At 45.8% G+C, this 21718-nt stretch overlaps 1 protein-coding gene across 6 annotated transcripts in view; it reads right to left on the reverse strand.

Annotated features, from left to right (window-relative positions):
• The window catches only part of ACACA (acetyl-CoA carboxylase alpha), a 194265-nt gene that overhangs the window by 29787 nt on the left and 142760 nt on the right, over positions 1–21718 (reverse strand). For all 6 annotated transcript variants that reach the window (XM_082200776.1, XM_082200774.1, XM_082200775.1 and 3 more), the window contains 5 exons: positions 10713–10856; positions 9792–9912; positions 5076–5172; positions 4023–4119; positions 2725–2860 (listed from right to left, as the gene is read on the reverse strand). In XM_082200776.1, the coding sequence (XP_082056902.1) occupies positions 2725–2860; positions 4023–4119; positions 5076–5172; positions 9792–9912; positions 10713–10856 (595 nt within the window). The remainder of the gene's footprint in view (positions 1–2724; positions 2861–4022; positions 4120–5075; positions 5173–9791; positions 9913–10712; positions 10857–21718) is intronic.

The raw sequence follows: 21718 nt of genomic DNA on the forward strand, positions 1-21718 counted from the left end.
CGGTAGAAGGAGGCTGCCCAAATGGGGAAGACTGCACTCCCTCCCTCCCTCTCTTTCTCATTTGCACGGAGACGGAGTTTTTTTTTAAAGAGAGAGAGAGAGAGAGAGAGAGAGAGAGAGAGAGAGAAGAGAGACGGGCCAGGAATGAATCAAAGGGAGCTTCCTGAATGTAGCTATTTTTGCATGGAATTCAATTGCAGACTGGCAAGTCCAGGCTGCATTAATTTATACCACCACCACCCCCTCTCTCTTTAAAAAATAACTAGATTTGTTTTCCTAATGTGATGGATGAACCAGATCATTGTTTTTGGTGAGCATAGTGTTCTGCAACCTTCCTACAGACCATCTGAATGGATCTTCTCTACTGCCACCTGAGAACCTCTGCAGTGAGCAGTACTGAGCTAAATGTACCAAAGGTCTGACTTGCCTCCTAGGTACATTTTTGCTTGTGTTCCACAGTCCCTCCATTGCCCTCTGTTAAACTAACAGGCAAAGGCAAAGGCTGCATTGAGAGAAGTGGGTTTTGGATAGAGATCTGACGAAAGAACTGTGCTACTGGAGAAGAAGTCCCTAGTATAGCTGGGCGGACTTACTGAAGGGGACACAAGCTTATTTTAGAGCAGGGATGGGGAACCTGTGGCCCTCCAGATATCATTTGACTCTAACTTCCACCAACCCCAGCCAACAGGGAGTTGTGATCCAACATCTGGAGGGCCACAGGTTAGAGGAAGAGCAGTGAATGTCATGTTATGTTACGTCCAGGGACGTAGGAAGCAGACTATTGGACATCTGGCTCAGTATCGTCTACCCTGACCGGCAGAAGCAGCTCTCCGGGGCTTCAGAAAGGGGTTCCCCTCCAGCTTTATCTGGGGGTGGCAGGGGCTGAACCTGGGAGGTCTCTTCATGCGAAGCAGGGGCGCTAACCAAAACAGAAGCAGAGATAGTTGATCTCTTCTCTCTGATGGGCTGGGAAAGCATTTTCAGTTTTGACACGATGACCTTAGAACATTCTGCCACCGACAGAAAATCCTTCAAACCGTCCGGTGCAAAGTTAAGAGTCTAATTTCCCAGGCCACCAGAACAACCTTATAGGTTTGCGCTGGCAAACACAGGGATCTGGAATTTTTCTCTGCTCGGGTAACTGCACTTTCTCTCTCTCTCTCTCTCTCTCTCCCACCTCCTCTCTGATTCTGTCCATCAATTCTGGGCAACACTCAAAGCTCGAATCATCCTTAGCAGTTTGGATGGAGCTTCAGAGTAAAAATGACAAAACACACACACACACACACACACACCAAGCAATACACCCATTGCGTACATATAAAAAGAGTCTCCTAAATCCATTACGCTCAGGTTCCGCCGCGATATAAACATGCAGGTAATCAGAGTTTGTTGTAGTTGTTTTTAAAGGTCTTTTCATTATTATTTTTTCATTCTGGTCAAAGTCTCTGGTAAGCGTTTCCCCTTTTTATTGTTATTTATAACCTGTCCCAGGGGGTGGGGGTGGGGTGGGTAAAATAATAAGTATAACATGAAAAACCAACCGAGAGCGACCCCGTAGCGCTACCAGCAAGGCGGTTTAATATCTTTGGGATTTGCATCCTATCAACCGCTATTCACGCTGAGCCCAAGACCCCGGTGCTAATTTCGAGTAAATTTCACGCTTGATGTCTCGCTGTTGTGGGTCACTGGCGGTTCGTCTAAATAAACTGCTTCCCTCCATCTAAATATTCAAGGCGTCCTCTTCCTTCTTTTTTTTAAAAGAGGAAATAATAATTTAATTTTTGCATTATGTTGAATAGCCTCACGGCTAGACGGAGCTCATTAGGCAAAAAGAAACCTTTCCCACTCTCGATATGCCTTTATTTATCATACAGAATTTTTGTTTATATATACATATATGGATATAAATATATGCGCAAAAGCCAGTGTGTTTGGGGACACGTGTGCGTTCGTGCAACGGCTTAAATTAGACCTCCTAGGCCGGCTTGTAAAGAGTCCCCCCCTCCTCCTCTACTAATGTCAATTCTCAACATGGCAAGAGCGATCTCCAATCTTTTCCTACTCATTACACACAATTTTGGAGTCATTTTACCCACGGCGCAGCCAAATCTTAGCGGAGTGTGTGTATATATGCATGTATTTGTGTGTTCTTAGGCGCACCAAGGGGTGGTATAATTGTTTATTTTCACTCTCTGCTTAATCCTCTGCTTCCCTCCAGCTCCCGCCTCCCCCTACCGCCCAACATGGAAACCAAAATTGCAAGCGTTTCTCTTAAGGAGTGTGGGAAGATTGACAACAGATGCTCCCTTAACTTGCTCCCTGGGTTCCTCTATCTGCTGACACTGGATAATGTCCAAGGTGATCGCCCTTTAAGGAAGCTTCTTCTCTGGAATACATGTTCCTCCCCACAGTGGAAGCTGGTCCATGAGGACAAATAGGGCACTGCCCCACCAGCCTCTGTGTACCCCTGGCTAGCATCCACTTGCCTGCCTGCTGACTCAAAGCCAGCCCAGAGGTGGCCCTTGCCATCAACTTCCTCTTCCTCATTGTCAGTTTTGCCCTTGTAGAGTGCGGCAGGGAGGAGGATGTGGGGGAAACGAGAATTAGTCAGTTTCACCTACCGTTGGGTTCCCTGCCGTCCACCCCACCAATCCCAATGGGCAAAAGCAACCACTGACTGAAAAAAACCCACCATTTTTAAACAACAACAACAATAATAACCTTTCATTCCTCCAGAGAAGCCTCTCCAGTTTGCAAAGACCATCAGCGGCAGCCCTTCCCGGTTGAAATCCTTTATTGCTTGAGCCGTCTTGAAGGCTGAGTCAGGAAACCACACCTGGCCAGCCTGCTGGATAATCTGTTGCAAGGTGAGTGAGAGGAAATGGTTTGCAGGTGAGTACAAGCATCAACTGCAAGGCAGCATTAGCAGCAGCAGCGAAAGCTGCCAGTACAAAACCAAAACCGATTAACTGCAGGAGATTAAGGTTACTTTAGTCCTTACACAGGGGGCTGCACTCAGAGCAGACTCGTGGAAATGGAACGGACCCATGGTGGTCCTGTCCGCTCATGTCAATGGGTCTGCTCAGAGCTTGATGAATCCTGGATACAGCCCCAGCAGAAACACCACAAAAGCTATTTGAAGACTTGCTGGGTCATCAAGGAAAACCTGTCAGGGCATCGGGGTTGCGAAAATAGGCAGGGCATGCAGCAAAATGGGAGAGGTGTGGTGGGTCTCTGTGTGTGCACCCCATGGAGACCCACTGCATATACACCCCTCCTTTTGTGTGAGTGAAGGATGGAGGAGTGAACTCCCTACAAATGTTGCGCTGGAGAACATCAGTGGCTCTACAGATGTTGTTGGCCTACGTCTCACATAACTCCCATCACCCCTGGGTCTAGCTAGGGCTGATGGGAGTTGGTATCTATCAGCTGGAGGATCACAGACATCCCCCAGAGCTATATCACTTCAAAGGGATATGCTTCGGATGCATGCGGGCATGTGAGTCACCCCAAGGACAGATTTCAAGTCACGTCTTGTTGCAGAATTAACTGAGAAGTTAAGCAGTCCTTCCCATTCTACTAACACAGAGCTCTGTGTAACTTAGAGGCTTGTGTGCACTGTGGCCCACTGCCTCCAAAGTTTGTCCCATTTTTATTCATTTATTGCCTTTATATCCCACCTTTTCCTCCAAGATCCCCACAATAATCCTGTTAAGGTAGGTTAGGCTGAGAGGCAGTGACTGGGCCCAAGGTCCCCAGGATTTATTGCCCAAGGTCACCCACTCAGCTTCATGCCCAGGTGGGGATTTGAACTCTGGCCTCTCAGGTCCTAGTCTGACATGTTCAACCACTACACCATGCTAGATCTAGTCGGAATCACCTTGTCACTTTTCATACCCATTTGCAAAGAACAAAACAGACACATTTTCACCACCCTCAACGACGACTGCCCTCAGCAGCATAGCTTGCATCGCATCCCCTAAGGACCCACGCCACGTTTTAGGAGCTAAAAAACCTACCTTGGCTTCTGAGTCCAGGTTTGCAGGGTCTGCAGGAATGGTCAACTCCACTGTCCGGGTTTCAACCGCAACCACTCCAACAGGTATTCCACCCAGCCTGGTAACAAACGGCAAAATGCACAATTGCGTTTGTGCAACTTTACATTTTTAAAAACAAATTAAGTTGGATCCTGATCCAAAGTGGGATGGATTGACCGGTTAAACCCTTTCCTCCTGCACAGTTTTTCCAACTGAAAATCCCCCAAACCCAAGGAAGAGACAGCTGCTGCTGCTTGTGGGGTTTTGTTCTTTTTGTTTTGTTGGGGGAAATGGATTTTTTTTTTTTTAAGACAGGGCAGGGGCAGGGGGAGAACCCTCACATACCCAGCCCCAAATCTATGGAGCACTGCCATCAATTTTAGAATTAAATATATGCAAAGTGATCAGGCATTTAGAATATTGCCTCGCCTTGGCCTTCAGTCTTTTAGTCACTTTGATGCATCATATATAGACATCCTTTCCATCTGAACCACAGATAGGGCTTAAGTTGAGCAAGAAAGCTGGAGAAGTACATACGAGGCAGAAAATTCTCTCTTGCAGATATTACTGAGCTTTCACCAAACACCCTCCCAATCCTCCATACAGGCAAGGAAAAATGCATTATTTGCATTCAAGGACATATTCCACCCAGGCAAAAACATTAAAGGAAGGGATGAAGCAAGGGCAGTGAAGACTGTGGCCAGGGGACTGGCCTATGGAAGAGTCACACAGGCCACACAGAGAGGCTTGGAGGGCCACATTTGGCCCCTGCGCTTGAGGTTACCCACCCTAACTTACTGTATTGACAAGTTTGGCTGTGACCTAGAAATCAGAAACCAGTTTTAATTTCATATCCATCTGGAAAACTCACAGCAGGGCCTTAAGCAGGCCCCCTGCCCCAATCTGCAGTCCAGAGATAATTATACTGAGCTCCCGTGCAGGGTTGTTGTAGAAATGACAACAAAATAATGTACCTTTAAGTGCTTTGAACATGCAAAATTCTCCACAAATGTCAAATGTCAAACAACGACTTACCTGGCTCTGCCAACCACAACTGTCTGTGCCCACGGCTGCATGATCTCCGAAAAGGAGCCGTAGTCAAAGAATCCAGAGAGCCACTGGCCCTTCTGAGCTACAAAGAAAGGCAGGGGAGGAAAAACCATCAAGAGGAGTGGAAGTGAGCGCACGTTGTCCCGAGTCTTGCGAAGCGGATTATAAATATGCAGATAAATAAACATAATTAAAAGCAAAGCACAAGACAATGCATACAAATTCCATATCTGCTCAGATGAATTATAACGTTTTCTTGCATCTGATGAAGTGGACTCTCAAGTGCAGGTAAAGGTTATGCCGCAATAAATGTGCTGTATCTTTTAAGGTGCCACGTACTGCACCTTTGTCGTCGTTTTCAAAATGCTTTAGGGCTGCAGCCTGCAAAGTCATCCCATTTGCACAAGGACTTCTCTCTTTGTGTGCCCCTCAAATCTGTCCTGGGAGTTCCCTCAACCCTCCAGAGCAGACTTGGCAGAGGGGGACAGAGGGGTGGGGCACGTGGGGAGAAAAGGAAGTTGTGTTACGCAAATGGAAGTCATGGAGGGAATGAGACTTAAGCCTGCCTTGCTCTAGCCCAGTGTTTCTCAACCTGTGGGTCCCCAGATGTTGTTGGACTACAACTCCCATCATTCCTAGCCAGCATGACCAGTGGTCAGGGATGATGGGAGTTGTAGTCCAACAACATCTGGGGACCCACAGGTTGAGAACTGCTGCGGGTCTAGCCAAAGGGAAGGCATGACAAAGAGATCAGCCAAACCAACCAAGGAAGCCTCATTGAACCAACAAGCCAAAGAGGGGCAGCTGATACCCCCTGGACTATGTATAAATTGAAGCATGTTCAGTTTTCTCCGGAGACAGGCAACTCTGCTGTAGCTACACCAGTGTGGTGCAGTGGTTAGAGCGTCACACTAGGACCTGGCAGACCAGAGTTCAAATCCCCACATGGTCATGACACTCACTTGGGTCAGTCTCCATCTTGAGGCCTATCCTGCCTCACAGGAGTGTTGTGAGAAGCGTTTGTGGGAAGGGGGTTATTCGTTTGTTTTTGTTTCATATTCGGTATTCTCATTTTGTATGTTTCTGTTGTGAACCACACCGGGTTCTTTGGGTGGAGGGCGGCGTATGAATTTAATAAACAAAATAATAACAACAACATAGTGAGGGGAGCGCCCTGAACACTGTCTTGAGAAACTTGGAGGAAAACTGGGATACAAATGCACTAATAGAGAAAAAAAGGAGGCCACCTTTAACCTTGCCATCAATACATGGGGAGCCCAATGCAACCTCTGAAAGAGACTTTCTCAGAGAAGTTGCCAGTGGCAAGTGAATCTCGCCTAAAGTTATATATTAAAGGCTATGAAAATGTCTGCCTGCTGCTAGCCGCTGTGGCTGTCTCTTTAATTTGCTCGTCTGCATAGAGAGGGCCATTTATCAGCAGAAGGCATCATTTACTGTTAAACGATGGGACACAGGGAGCAGAGGGAATCTGCCTTGCTTTTAAATAAATAACTCTACGGGGTGGTTCCTATCCCCCTTCTCTTTCTCACAAGACAAGGCAAACATTTGTCAGAAGGCAGCCAAGGCATTAAAAGAGGTTGTTCTTCAAGGCTTTCCCCCGGTTTCTAAAATGTATGCACTTTAAATTTCTTTCAAGCCAGGCTATCAGACCGGAATTCTCTCCCCCTCCCCGCCTCCTCCTCCTCTGTTTTGGCAGTAGCGAGACTGAGCCAATTCTTAAAGACATGGACTGATCATTTGGGGGAGCTCCCACCTCTTTGTGGCTAAGCATGGGCTTTGGAGACAGAAGGTCCCGGGTTCAACAGGAACATACGTTGTTCCTGGAAAATACCTATTGAAATTAATGGACCCCAGTTATTCAAATCCATTGATTTCAATGATTCTACTCTGAGCAGGGCTAAAGTTTTTATCTTGTGACCTGCCCTGAGATCAACAGATGAGGGGGAGTATACAAATTTAATAAATAATAATAATAACTTTGGATGCAACTATTGAGACAAGCACTTTGCTGATCTCCTGGCTTGAATCTCCTGTTTAGAGGTGTTATGCTGTTTTAATTGACTAGTTTATTATATATTCTGAATGTGGGTGCTGTTTGCTGCTGGCTTTCAGTTGTTTGTGAACCTCCTTGGTTCAATGTTTCCTACACTGACTGGCAGAGGCTCTCCAGGGTTTCAGGCAGGAGTCTTTTCCTCCGCCCAACCTGGAGATGCCCAGGATTGAACCTGGGACCTTCTGCATGCAAAGCAGATGGTCTGCCACTGAGCTATGGCTCTTCCCTGATATGTTTAGGAGGGATGCAAATAGAGCAAAGTGGGGAAGAGGAACAGGCTTAAAATCAGTGCCAAGAAGACATGGGCTCTAGGCAGGCGTTGCCAGCTTCCATGCCTCTCTCTTGTGGGGTGGGGAGGAAATCTCCACTGCCCTTAAGCAAGGAGAATTGTGCTTCTTATAAAAGCCTCTTTCCCCCACAGGCTCTCTACAAACGCAGGAGGTGGGGGCCTCTCGTGTTCAGCCTCTTTTGCAACGCTATAATTTTGAACAAGCACTCCTTGCCCTGTAACGCCAAGTGCAAAAGCAATTAAAAAAGTGGAATCCGAGCAAAGCCAACCTCTGCTGACTCCAGCGGGATGGCAAGTGTTTTATCAAGCCCAAACTTGAAATTACTATGTTCTAATGTTCCTTGGCTCCGTGGCCCCCCGCTGTAAAATGTGACCATCCATTTCAAAATTATCTCTCCATCGCCGAGTCCAGAGCTTGATCGTTTCGATTCCGGGCCTCGCATCGGGCGTCAGTTTGAAGAATATCGCGGCACTATCTCTCCTAATAAACGGCTTTAACTTTTCACCTAGGAGATCTCTCCTTTAAACTTATCGCGGAGAATCATCTGCTTCCCCTTAACGCCTCCACTAAATTAAAAATCTCGAAGTCACTCAATTTGGAACCTGCATGCTTTCGACAAGCCAGATGAATTGCCGGCAAGATGACGGGGTGGGTGGTGGTGCAGGGGGAGGGTGGAATATTAGCCAAAAAGAAGTTGCCAAAAAAAAATCTCATTCTAGCCAGCAGATAAGTGCAGCTGCTAAAGGATGGTGATGCTCAGGAAGACCTGGTTAGAATTTTGCCTCTGCAGTGAACTATTAGGTGACCTTAGGATAGCTGTCCTCTCTCAGTACCATCATCTGTCATATGGGATAATAATATTGGCTGACTTTATAGGGCTTATGGTGTATGCATTAGCTATATAAATTCAAATAATATTATTATTCTTGTTATTATTAACTACTGCAGCAGCAGCACATGGGACCTGCAATAAATCATTGTTGTGTGGAGTGCTATTCGGGGTTGCAGCCGGCCACACCCTCTCTAATTATACTCCATTCCATCCTCCCTTTCTTGCACCCCTCTCTCAACAGTTAGTCAGCACTCCAGGACCACTGGGTATGCTCAGTCCTCAGAGTCAGGGCTGCCCCAGTCAGGGCTTTCCCTATCCCAAAGTACTTTTGTGCTTCTGCAAACCTTGGGGTGCCCCTAAGCCTGCTGCCAGCTCTCTCTCTTCCAGAGGGATCGTGCCAAATAATAAGATCACTATTTGTATATAGCAGGGCTGAGGAACCTTTTTCAGCGCTTGGGGGCAACCTCCTAGGGGTGAGATACTAGGGGTGGGCAGGCCAGAAGCAAAGAGTGGGGGTGGGAACAAAGGTAAATTTTGCCTTTGTACAGCAGGCTGGTTTCTGCACATGCTCCCAAGACACTAGAGTCATCAGAGTTCAAGGACAAATAAGAAACACTTGAGGGTGCAAAACAGGGCTGGTGTGGAGCGTGGCCAGGGGAAGAGTCCCCAGAGCCATATAGAGAGGCTTGGAGGGCTGCCTGTGGTCCCTGGGCCTGAGCTTTCTCACTCTTGACATACAGGATTAGCGCACAGCAGACAGAACGTTACACTCTGGGGTCAGAGAGGATATTACTCCAAACAGAGGGAGGGTGCCCTATGGCAGCTGAGTTCCTAGATCAAAAGCAATGCAACTTACAAAGCCTCAGCTCCTTTAAAAGTTTGCAGGCTCTGTGCTAAACCTGGGCTGCAGCCTAATGGCAAGTCCTGTAAGCAGCCCTTTTGCAAGGCCATAGCTCCTTTCCCCCGTCTAGTTAAAGCCATGGTTTTCCCAGTAGTGATGTTTTCCCAGTAGTGAAGTGAGAGCTGGACCATAAAGAAGACTCCCTGGAAAAGACCCTGATGTTGGGTAAGATTGAGGGCACAAGGAGAAGGGGACGACAGAGGACGAGATGGTTGGACAGTGTTCTCGAAGCTACCAGGATGAGTTTGACCAAACTGTGGGAGGCAGTGGAAGACAGGAGTGCCTGGCGTGCTCTGGTCAATGGGGTCACGAAGAGTCGGACACGACTAAATGATTAAACAACAACAACAAGCTCCTTTTCCAGCAAGCTGAGCAGGAGAACTGAACTAGAAGTTCCAAATAGTGTAGAATACTGAAGATTTAAATCTACTGCTAACAGAAAGCAACTGAATGTGATTTTGCTATTAGTGTGTGGAAAGAAAGAAAGAAAGAAAGAAAGAAAGAAAGAAAGAAAGAAAGAAAGAAAGAAAGATAGTGCAGCGATTAATTATCCTCTCTCCACCATTTCCCAGATAGTTCCTTTTTTCTTTGGAAATTAAAGTACCTGGGTTAGGGCGTCCAGCCAGCATCCAGCGAGGATCATAAGGCGTCTTGGTGGGAACAAAGTCAACGGCTCTATCTATCGGGTCCTTGACGGTGATCATTGGGACTGGGCTGACAACGCTCTGAAAGGAGGAGAGGGAAAAGTTGGTACGTAAGATTCTTGAAATGCTCATACGTTTGGCCAGTTAGACATTGCAGGAACACAGGAGGGCTTCCTTCTACCACATCTAGCGCTTTGCCCATCTATCCCAGGACTGTCTACTCTAACTAGCAGCAACTCTCCAGGGTCTCTGGCAAAGAAGGGGCTATTCCATCACCTTCCCCCTGACCCATCCAATAGGAGCTAACTGGGGATTTTGACAGGCAAAGAATATGCCCTGCCACTGAGTAATAGTCCATGCCAAGTATGCGGCCTTGAACATACAACCATTTTGCAAAGTAACAAGTGAATTCTGAAATGACAATTCCCAAGGTTCCTTGGGGAAAATCCATGCCAAATAGAAGCGATGTAACCTGATTCTCGTTTGGAGGGCAAAAGGGGTCCTGGACCCAAGTTGTTAAGGGCCTTGTACATGAATACGGCTTGGCCCACTAGTGGATGGGAAGCCAGTCCAAGCTTTTAAGCACCAACATTATGTCCTGGTGAGATTCTGTTCTAGCTGAAGCATTTCACACCTCCTGGAGCTTGCAAGGGCAGCCCACTTAGAGCGCATTGCGGTATTCAAGTCTTGAGGTTCCCAATGAGCAAATCACCACAGCCAGGTGATCTCTGTCCAAGAACAGCGATAGCTATTCCAGCCATTCAGAAGCAACCCCAAGCTGCACACTGATTATCTTTGCGGCCTCCCCAGAGCTCAGTCCTTGAGCCAAGCACCCACCCACAGCAACGCCAGAAGAGCTAAAAGTGGGTGGAGAGAAATACCTTTGGCATGTAAGACAGCCATTGAAGAATGGTGTAGACCCCTTCGAAGTCGTCGCATACTGTGCTATGGGTCACCCCGTTGTTGTGCATGATCTGGATCCCACCTAGCTGGTTGTTGGAGGTGTACACCTCTCTTCCAAGCACCTGTTTGAAGGCAGGGGGTAGGGAAAGATAGATACCTTTTAACCATGTGCTTGTTATCAGATTTTTTTTGTTAACCACACAATATAAAAAAATCATTCCTGAAACTCCAATTGATTTCAGCAAAGTCCCCTCTCCAGTATTCCCCGTATTTTATTTTATTGCATTTATATCTCAACTTTCTTCCATCGTGGGACTCAAAAAAGCTTCTAGGAATGGCATGAGGTCTCCCATCCAGGCACCGACCAGACCCAGACCTGCTTAGGTTCAGCAAAATGGTGCCTTCACGTGCCTCCAGACCACAGCCTGGTATTCACTGATTTAAAAGCAATGTATGATCTGTATCTTTCTGAAAAATGAGCCAATCAAGGTGGGTAACGTTAGAACAGCAAACAGAATGCAATATAAAAATGTCCGTATGAAAATATCAACACAATGGCAGTCTCCAGATGCAACAACACACCATAGTTTATTGTGACAAGAGCGAATCTAAGAAAGTCCCAGGTTCCATCTCCTCTTTTTCAGAACTTTTTGCAGCATTTGCTTTTCCATGGTTTCTTTGGCCCCAACACAACCCCAAACCATGGTTTAGCCCAGTGGCTTATCTGTGGCTTGTTCACTGGCAAGAAACCATAGTCTGAAGCCATGGTTTGTTGTTGGTTTACAAACCTTTCTTAACCTTGGTCAATTTTAGCCACTCCCAGATACTCACCAAGCCATAAAGGAATGAGGAAAGAGCAGCTGGAAAACAAACCAAATGCAGAAGACTAGCTAATAGCTGCAGAAGACTGGCTATGTTCCTCCACGGCTGGAGGCCCTGTGCCTTTGAATGCGAGTTGCTGGGAATCACAAGTGGGGAAAGTGCTGTTGTACTCAGGCCCTGCTTTTCAGACTTCACACAGGGGCACCTGGTTGTCCAAGGAGAGAACAAGACGTAGGACCAGATGAGCCACCAGCTCTCTCCACTTGCGATTCCTGGTATTCAGAGGCACTCTGCTTCCAACACAATCCATGGTGCTTCCAATATCATCCATTGATAACCTTATTTTTAAATGCGTTTGTTTATTTTGCATTATTTATTCTGCTTATGTTAGCCATGGGGAGGGAGCAAAAGACTATGCTGACTCTTGGACACCCCTCCCATTTGCTCAGCCTGCATAGCTCAGTCGCTTAGAGCACGGTGCTGATAACACCAAGGTTGCAGGTTCGATCCCCGTCTGCAACAGCTGCATATTCCTACATTGCAGTTGGACTAGAGATGATCCACAAGGTCCCCTTCCAACTCTACAATTCTATGCTTCCATGAAATGCTCAAAATCTTCTACCCGCTCCTCCTCCTCCTCCTCCTCTCTGTCCCTCTCCAATTCAGAGCTGAGATTTCATCCACACACTTTTGAAGCTTAACACCTTCCTACCCCCTAGGGACCAGAAACTCACTTTGGCAACCAAAGAGACATAACAAAAGCTGTGGTTTTTTGCATGGCACAACTGTGAAACTGTGGCAGAGAGCCAAAGACACACACAATGCAGGAGAGGCCTTGAAAGGAGCAAGTCTGAAAACGAGACCTTGTGTGCCTGCACACACACCTTTCAGTCAACAATTTCAAACCACGCCGACAGGTGCAACTCTTTCCCCTCCCTGGCAGTTTTCCTTCGAAGGGGTCCATTAAAATGAGCCTCTGACCACCGGCCTCTCAATTCTTCCTCTCTCTCGCTGCTCCTTTCTTCTAATCTCAGCCCAAGCGCCGCACAGCTCTGTTCCCATTCTCCCGCTGTCTCTTCCCATTTGCCCTTTCGCTGACTGATACACTGATCTCTCGGTCACTCGGCTTTCTGCTCTGCTGGGTCCATATTACTAATAACACCTCTGCCACGGCCAGTTTACCTCATGAAGGCAGGAGCACATCATTACAAAATAAACTCATAACTTTGACATTCGAGCAAATACACGCCATTTGTTATTTTTATGGCGCGAGTCTTTCCAACAGGCAGGGTGGGTGGGAGGGGGATGGGTGGGGAAGGTGGCATTATGTACCTGGTTCCACTTAGATCGCACAAAGCAAAACAAAAAGGGAGGGAGAGAAACATGCGTGCGCAACCACAGACGCCTCCGCACACTCCTGACCAAAACAAAAGCGCACTAGGAAACACAACCGGCACGAGTTGAATTATTAGAGGCAGGTGCCTCATTGTCCCTCGCTCGCCCCTTTCCTGGGGAACCTGTGGCCCTCCAGACGTTTCTGCCCTACAACCATCCCTGGCTATTGCCCACGCTTGCTGGGGCTGATGGGAGTCGCAGTCGGTGTGGCGTAATGGTTAGAGTGTTGGACTTGGTCCTGGGAGAGCAGGGTTCGAATCCACACTCAGCCCTGAAGCTCGCTGGGTGACCTTGGAGTCAGTCACCACCTGTCAGCCTAGCCTAGTACAGTGGTACCTCGGGTTACAGACGCTTCAGGTTACAGACTCTGCTAACCCAGAAATAGTACTGTGGGTTAATAACTTAGCTTCAGGATGAAACCAGAAATCGTGTGGTGGCAGTGCAGTGGCAGCAGGAGGCCCCATTGGCTAAAGTGGTACCTCAGGTTAAGAACAGCTTCAGGTTAAGAACGGACCTCCGGAACGAATCAAGTTCTTAACCCGAGGTACCACTGTATATGAATGTAATGAATAAATAAGTTCAGCGACACCTGGAGGGCCCAAGGTTTTCCATTCCTGGACTAGAGGAACAATGAAGAGGTGTCTTCGGACTGAGGGCTGCATTTTCAACCACAGACAACCTTCACAGCGTGGGAATAATAATAATAATAATAATAATAATAATAATAATAATAATAATAATAATTTATTATTTATACCCTGCCCATCTGGCTGGGTTTCCCCAGCCACTCTGGGCGGCTTCCAAAAGAATATTAAAATACTGTGATACATCAAACATGCCTGGGGTGGGCAGGGCAGAGGCTCAAGTGAGCATAGCAACTGGTGTGGCTCTGATCTTTGAACAGTGGAATAATAATAATTTATTTGTACCCCACCCATCTGACTGGGTTGCCCCAGGCATTCTGGGCAGCTTCCGACAGAATGTAAAAATACAATGAAAACATTCAAGCCATGAAAAAGTCAGAGGTTTCTATACGCATCTCTCCATCCTCCAGCCAACTAGTCAGAGGCCTCGCCACACTTCAAGGACAACATTCCTGTCAGGCGAAAGTTGCAAAGAGAGCGAGGAGCAGAGAATGGAGGGCAGGGTCTGGGGAAAATCCTGAGGGCCGGACAGAAAGGCCTTGAGGGCCACATCCAGCCCTCAGGTTTCCCCCTCCACTGGCCTAGAACCTGTGGAGATTTGACAGGCCGCTTCCACCCCAGGCAACACAGCTGGCTCAGGGCAAATAATTAAAGATGGAGTCCTCATTGCTCTCACCTGAGCCTTTCCCTGACTAGTATTTGTAGGCCTCCCAGTGTTTTGACGGGTCTCCTCTCGGATAATCACAAAAGGAGAGATTTGGCCTGTGGTCTATGAAGACTGACTTCCCCCACCCGCTGCTTTTAAATCCTTTGTTTGCATCCAAACTATTTAAACAATCTTTCATTCATAACCCTCAGATTGCCCATATTGAGAATTACTGTTTTCTCTCAGACATCACCACCCCTGCCCCCAGTAAAATGGGTCTGATAGATTTTTTGAATATAAAACCCTGTCCAACCTGTTTGGCTGGAGGCAGCAGCAAATGGAGCATACATACTGGTGTTAGAAACTCAGATATATAAGCTAATCACTAAATAACACCTTAAATGTAGGTTATGGTCACCACGGCAGACTGTCTTGTGGCTATTTTTTTTTTTGCAATGAAATTTGCTGTTATTATTAGTACTACTATTATTAATTTTAATTTCATTTCCTTTCCATACCACTTTACATTTTAAAGAAAAAAACCCTCAAAGCGGTTTACAACACATGAAAACATCAAATAAAACAATCCAGAATAAAACATCGATTATCTCCACAAATTGGCTGGCTGACCACATGATGGAGATGTCAGTCGCCACATCTGGTGAAAAGACATCTTCACTTGCTTTGCAATTGGACCCGCACCAGTCACAAAACATGCCTGGCGCTTGGGGAATTTCGAACACTGGCTACACAACACAAGCAGTGATCTCTCTTCCAAACCATCTTCAGCTTCAGTGAGGTTAGAGGTGAAGCTAGAGGAGAGACTGTATGGAGAGAAATCCTTCATCTATCTCCCACCCAAATTAGGTGAGCCAACATCCACCGACTGGCTTTCAAATGCAGCTGGATCCACCCCATACCTCTGTTGTCAAGTAAATACATTAGTCAATATGGCACCCAGATTCAGCATTAGCCGGGCATTTCATTTGCTCAAAGCATCTTGACGCACTTGGGAAAAGAGGAAAGGAAGAAGGACAGGAGCTGTTTATTTATCTGTATCTCCAAAACAGGGTTTTAAAAGGGCAACAGTACCAATGAACAGGCCTGTTTTAGGAACTATTGCCTAGTCTTAAGCCACCTGGCAAAGAGATATATGAACCCTTCTGGATATGGTTTGTTTGTTGCCTTTATAGACCTGAAATCAGCTTTTGATTCAATTTCAAGAGACAGACTATGGACCAAGTCCCACACCACCATTGATAAAAGAGAAGTTTTCATCACTTACACTTCGAATAAGATGTGGGTTGCAGGGTAATTTGACAAAACCTATCCTTGCCAATAAGGGCATTTGCCAGGGTTGAATATTAGTTCCTACACTATTTATTTTTTATTTAAACAGCTTGATTGGGAACTGCTTAGTACCTGACTGCCATGTACCAAAACTGGCAGCGACTGAAGTCCCACTGTCCAAAACAGGCCTTAAATCACTTTGTAAACTACTCTGAGGTTCTTTTGCAATGAAGAGGTGTATAACTTTTGTGAAATAAAAATTAGCAATTAAAAACCATGGCCTTTGCTAGACACAGATCAATTAATAAGTGGATAACAGATGATGGGGGACGCGGGTGGCGCTGTGAGTTAAATCACGGAGCCTAGGACTTCCGATCGGAAGGTTGGCAGTTCGAATCCCTGCGACGGGGTGAGCTCCCGCTGCTTGGTCCCTGCTCCTGCCAACCTAGCAGTTTGAAAGCACATCAAAGTGCAAGTAGATAAATAGGTACCACTCTGGCGGGAAGGTAACCGGCATTTCCATGCACTGCTCTGGTTCACCAGAAGCGGCTTAGTCCTGCTGGCCACATGACCCGGAAGCTGTACGCCGGCTCCCTCGGCCAGTAAAGCGAGATGAGCGCTGCAACCCCAGAGTCGGTCACGACTGGACCTAATGGTCAGGGGTCCCTTTACCTTTACCTTAACAGATGATGGTCAGCATATAGACCCAAGTTAAGAAGTTTAGAGACCTGGGCATTATGTTTTCTTCCACTCTCTCCTGGGCTACCCATACATGGGAGGCAGCACAAGCAGTTCAGAATACTGTTAAGGCTGTACACCCATTTTTCTTTACTAAGAGAGCACAATTTATTCCTGCTGCTGTAAAAGTATTTAAGACCAAAGTCTTGTTTCAGCTGCTGTATAGGGTTCAAGGGTTTTGATTCAATTGCTGAGAATGTTCTTTCGAACTTTTTGGAGTACCAAGATGTGTGTTAACTGCTGGGCTACGGCTTTGAGGCTGGACTCACATCTGAAGAATTCAAGGCTTGGTCCCGTGCCTTGCGATATTGGTAAAAAGTTGCTTATGCTGATCCAACTTCAGATTATCTTTATTTCTTACAAGAAGATGTTACTATCAGCTACGGTTTAAAGGTTTTATTATTAAACTGCATGCATTAGGCTTCCCTATGGGTTTCCTCTGCACACAAGATAATTCTGTTGTAAAATCTATTCTGGAACAACGGATCAAGGATATTGATTGCCAATACTCTTTATCAAGTGCTTGTAGAACTTATCTTCCAATATATTTGGGCTTAATGTTTGAATTTCCAACATGTGCTACATATCTGGATCATCTTACTATCCCCAAGTATTGCCATGCCTTTTCTAGGGCCAGATCTAACTCTCTTTCTCTTCTGCAATACTGGGAGGGCGTTATCTAGGTGTCCCCAAACAAGGATCATCTGTGTCCCTGGGGTGATGGGCCATGTCTCCTTTGAATATAAGCTTCGTAGAGAGTAAAAATAAGAGATTTTTTGCCCCCTTGTGAGGAGCACCCAGGAAGGACACCAGAACAGTCCCCAAAATATTTATTGGCTGGTACAAATAAGTATTTTAAGTACAGCCTCTTCTCTGCTCAAAGGTCTCGTATCTTCACCTGGTACTCTCATTTTAACTGCAATTTGTATCCTAGCTTTGTATCTTTTTTTACCGTATAGTATTCGAAATACATGTTTTATCCTTTGTATTAGATCATATTTTAAACAAGCCTATGTGTTAATGCTCATGTTTTTATTCTTTGTATCCTCTGTTTTAGCAGGTCTGGGACCGTATAATAAATTATTTGGATTTGAGCAGACTGTATATATATCAAGCCATTTCCCCGGCTTGTCAGCAGCAGTAAACCTGAACCGTCCACACCGTCTACAGATAAACGGTTGCAACAACTCTAGTTTGCTTCCCAGCAGCACTGGGATTTGTTGGTGGCTGGCGGAGATTTAGGCCCACTTTCTATTTATTTCTCTGTCTAAACTCTACTGGCATTCTGCCAGCTTTTGAAGATACACCTGTTTAACATAGGTGTTCCCTTGAGCTCTTTCCCTGAATCACCCCTATTTTGTAGCTGTGATATTTTAATCGGGATTGTTTTATCATCTATTTTAAAGTGTGCGTTTGATTTCATTTTTAAAAATTTAAATATTTACAAAACACTCATATAAAAGATCACAATGTAAAGGCTAAAAACACAGTATTACACAATTAAAAAAAACCTAGCACACGCATCAGTAAGAGATGGTTGGCAAAATCACCTCAGGTTTGAAAGACCTGGCTGAATATCGTAATGTCCAGAAGGCATCTAAAACCAGGGGGAGGAGTTCCACAGGGCAGGGCCTATATGCTAAGGCTTCATTGCTTGGTAAAAGCCAGTCAAACCTCGGGCGCATGTGAGACCACCAAAAGTGCCCTACTGAAACTCAGACGTATGGCAACCCATGTCAGCAGTGCCGTTTTTGCCAATTTCCCTTAAAAATAGCTTTAAAACTTTTGTGTCCGGATTTTCACTTTTTGGCAACCCTAGAAACTGCTTAGAAACCATCTGGGCACGAATTGGGATACAAATTAATAAATAGCAATGAGTCTTCTTCTTCTTTGGCAATCTGAGTAAGATGTCTTTCATGAACATGGTTTTAACAGTGAGTCCGTAAATGACTGTGGAGGCCACTTCTGGATCCACATGACCTTCCACAGTGGGGACATTGGTTTCTGGGCGGGAGTTGATTATGGTGAGGGTTTGCCAAGCGTGCCTTCCTATTAGCACATTTCTCCCTTTCGTCCTGAGTTTGAGCATCTTCAAAGCCCATGACACCTTTGGTAAAAGATTCCTGCATTGCAGGTGATGCCACTTGCAACTCTATGATTCTAAGCTGACCCTCTGTTTCTGTAATGGCTGGCCAGGGACCAATTGTGGGCTTCAGTTTCACAGCACCCCGCTCACTGCTGCCCCCTGGTGGAGCGGTAGACTCTGTGGCTCCAGCACCAGTTAACTCCCTGCATGCTGAGTAAAGGGGGGCAGGAGGCAGAGGAGTTCAGGGGTGCGGGCAAGAGAGGAGATTAAGAGAAAGGGGAAGGTCTCCCTCTAGTGCAAAAGGACCAGTGGCAGTATTGAACAAAACCAGAAGGAAAGAAAACAGTTAATTTTAACAGTGATGATGGTGATGATAACTGGGAATTGTAAGGATGAGAAAGGAAAATGTTAGAGGGCAAATAAAGTAATTTTTAAAAAGGGAGGCAGAAAGGAGGGTTGAAAGAAACTGGAAGTTTGTGCAGAGAGGATCGCAGTTAAGGGACAGGTTAAGTGTGCATAGTGGGGAGAAGAAATTGCAGGAGATGAGTAACAAAACAAACTTTCAGAGGTGTAAGGATGGAAGAGAAAAATATGAAATAAATTGCCTTATCCAGTTAGATCCTCCAGATCAGCAATTTCTGGCTAAAAAGGGGAGTCTGAGTCACAATGCCTGCAGAGCCAATGCGCATGTCCAGATAACCCATTTAGTGAGTATTCACCTTGATCAGTTTGTGGGAAAGTTGCAGAGTGTGGCAAGAAGCAACATCTATCCCCCTTTCCAGTTGCTTTCTGTTCCGCGCAGAGTCCTGCTTTTGTTTTGTTTTTTTGAAGCAGGCTCATTGCCCAAGATCTCCAAATCCAAGCAAACTGTGCGACTCAAATTTGCTGGCATAACGCTGAACCCCACCTGCAAAATGGCGGCAGTCCGGTGGCAGCCGCCTCTGTACTCAGTTTAAGAAAAATCTGAACCCTGCCTCAAAAACCAGGAATGAACAACACACATCCAAATCCCTCAAAAAGAAAGAAAGAAAGAAAGAAAAGGAATTAAAGCCGAAAGAAAAAAAAGAGTTAAAAGTTCCAGTCCAATTATCTACAATTGAGCCTTGAACAGCTCCTAACAGCTTTCAGCCTCATCGATCAGTACTTCTGCCCTGCCCATTAAAAGTTATTAGATGGTGGAATAATGGCAACTTGGTAACAAAGGCATGTCCTGGTTTTAAAAGAAAAGAAAAGAAGTGTGTACATTTAAACAACAGGAGAACAGTGTTTCGGGAAGGGCTTATTTTCTCCTGAACAATCCTCAATTTCTCTGATAAGGAAAATCGAAGTTAAACTGGGATTGGAATGGCTTCGCTAACTAGTCCAGCTTTCACCAACTTGTTGCCTTCCACATATTTTGGGCTACAGCCCTTTTCCAAAGGATGGCAACAAGGGAACAGGCCTTTCCAGCAATGCTCCCCTCCCCATCTGTGGAATGACCCCTTTGGGAGGCTCGCCTGGTGTCAATGTTGACATGTTTTTGGAGTCTGGCAAACATGCTTCCCTTCTCCCAAGCATTGGAGCGTTGATTTTCCTTTTCAGTCGCTCTTGTTAGTGAAAATGCAGTCCAGTTTTTTCTGGGGGCTGTTTGTGGTGGTTAAAGCTACGACCAGGGATGGAGGGACCTGTTTATATCCTTTAACTAAGCTCCTCCAGACACCCAGTTTATGTTAAGCTTTCGTCTTGGGTTTGCTGGCACAAAGCTTATGTGAAGGTTTAGACAATTTTCAGTCTTCACTGAGGATTTGTTCCAATATGGTTGCGGGGAAGTTATACAGTGGTGCCCCGCAAGACGAATGCCTCGCAAGACGGAAAACTCGCTAGACGAAAGAGTTTTCCATTTTGGAGGTGCTCCGCAAAACGAATCTCCTATGGGCTTGCTTCGCAAGACGACAATGTCTTGCGAGTTCCTGCTGGTTTTCCCCCCCTTTCCCCCCTTTTTTCTAAGCCGCTAAGCCGCTTATCAGCTGATCCGATCAGCAGATAAGCCGCTAAAAGCCGCTAATAGCGCTAATCCTTCAATGAGCTTGCTTCGCAAGACGAAAAAACCACTAGACAAAGAGAATCACAGAACGGATTCTTTTCGTCTTGCGAGGCACCACTGTACGACAATGAGGACTAATCTCGATTTGCTCTTCTTATATTAACTGGATCACCCAGAAGGGCCACAAGGTCACCTACCCTTGGTTCAAATATCCCAACATTAATACTTTCTATCAATTAAAAAGGGACGCGGGTGGTGCTGTGGGTTAAACCACAGAGCCTAGGGCTTGCTGATCAGAAGGTTGGTGATTTGAATCTCAACTATGGGGTGAGCTCCCGTTGTTTGGTCCCTGCTCCTGCCAACCTAGCAGTTCGAAAGCACTTCAAAGTGCAAGTAGATAAATAGGTACTGCTCTGGCGGGAAGGTAAAAGGCATTTCCATGCACTGCTCTGGTTCGCCAGAAGCGGCTTAGTCACGCTGGCCACATGACCCAGAAGCTGTATGCCAGCTCCCTCGGCCAATAAAGCGAGATGAGCGCCGCAACCCCAGAGTCGGCCACGACTGGACCTAATGGACAGGGGTCCCTTTACCTTTACCAATTAAAAAGCAGAAGAAGTTATGCTAACTGGCCTGTAATTTCCTAGATTCCCCCCAGATACTTTTGCAAAAATTGTTGTGTTGGCTACTTTCAAGGTAAGGAAACTAGACTGTTTTGTTAGAAGATCAACAATTTCACATTTGAGTTATTTTAAGAACTCTCAGGGGTATGCTGCCCAGATCTAGCGACAGGTTAATTTTTTTAAATTTGGCAATTAAGCTCTGGAAGTTTCTCCCTCTCAACGCCTTTATCTGATGCCCTCCCTCAAAAAACCAAATTCGCATGTAAGCATCTTGACATCCTTTTGCACATTTGACATCTCTTGGCCCCCATGATCTCCCTGGCTAGTTTAATGCTTCAGGTGTATTTAAAGACATTTTTTATTGCCTGTTTTGATGTTTTTAACAAAAAACTGCTCAAAGTTGTCGCTGTGTTTTACCTGCCTTATTGTCAACTTACATTTGTTTTGCCAGACTTTATGTTCCTTTTTATTCTCCTCGCTTGGGCAAGACTTTTACGTTTTAAATGAAGCCTTCTTGCCTTTTATAGCTTCCTTGATTCTGTTCATTAACCACACTGGCATCCTCATGGATTTGTTTGTACATTGCAGATTAGAAATGTACATTTTTTTTACCCAAGTATTTTATTGCAGAGGTTTTAAAACAATCCCCAAGCACCTTTAAAAATATATTTGATACTTCTGGCCCATGTCCCCTTACTTTTTAGAAAGTTTCCTGTCTTC

The sequence above is a fragment of the Podarcis vaucheri genome, assembly GCF_965113315.1.
Source record: "Podarcis vaucheri genome assembly, chromosome: 15".
NCBI classification, from domain to species: domain Eukaryota; kingdom Metazoa; phylum Chordata; class Lepidosauria; order Squamata; family Lacertidae; genus Podarcis; species Podarcis vaucheri.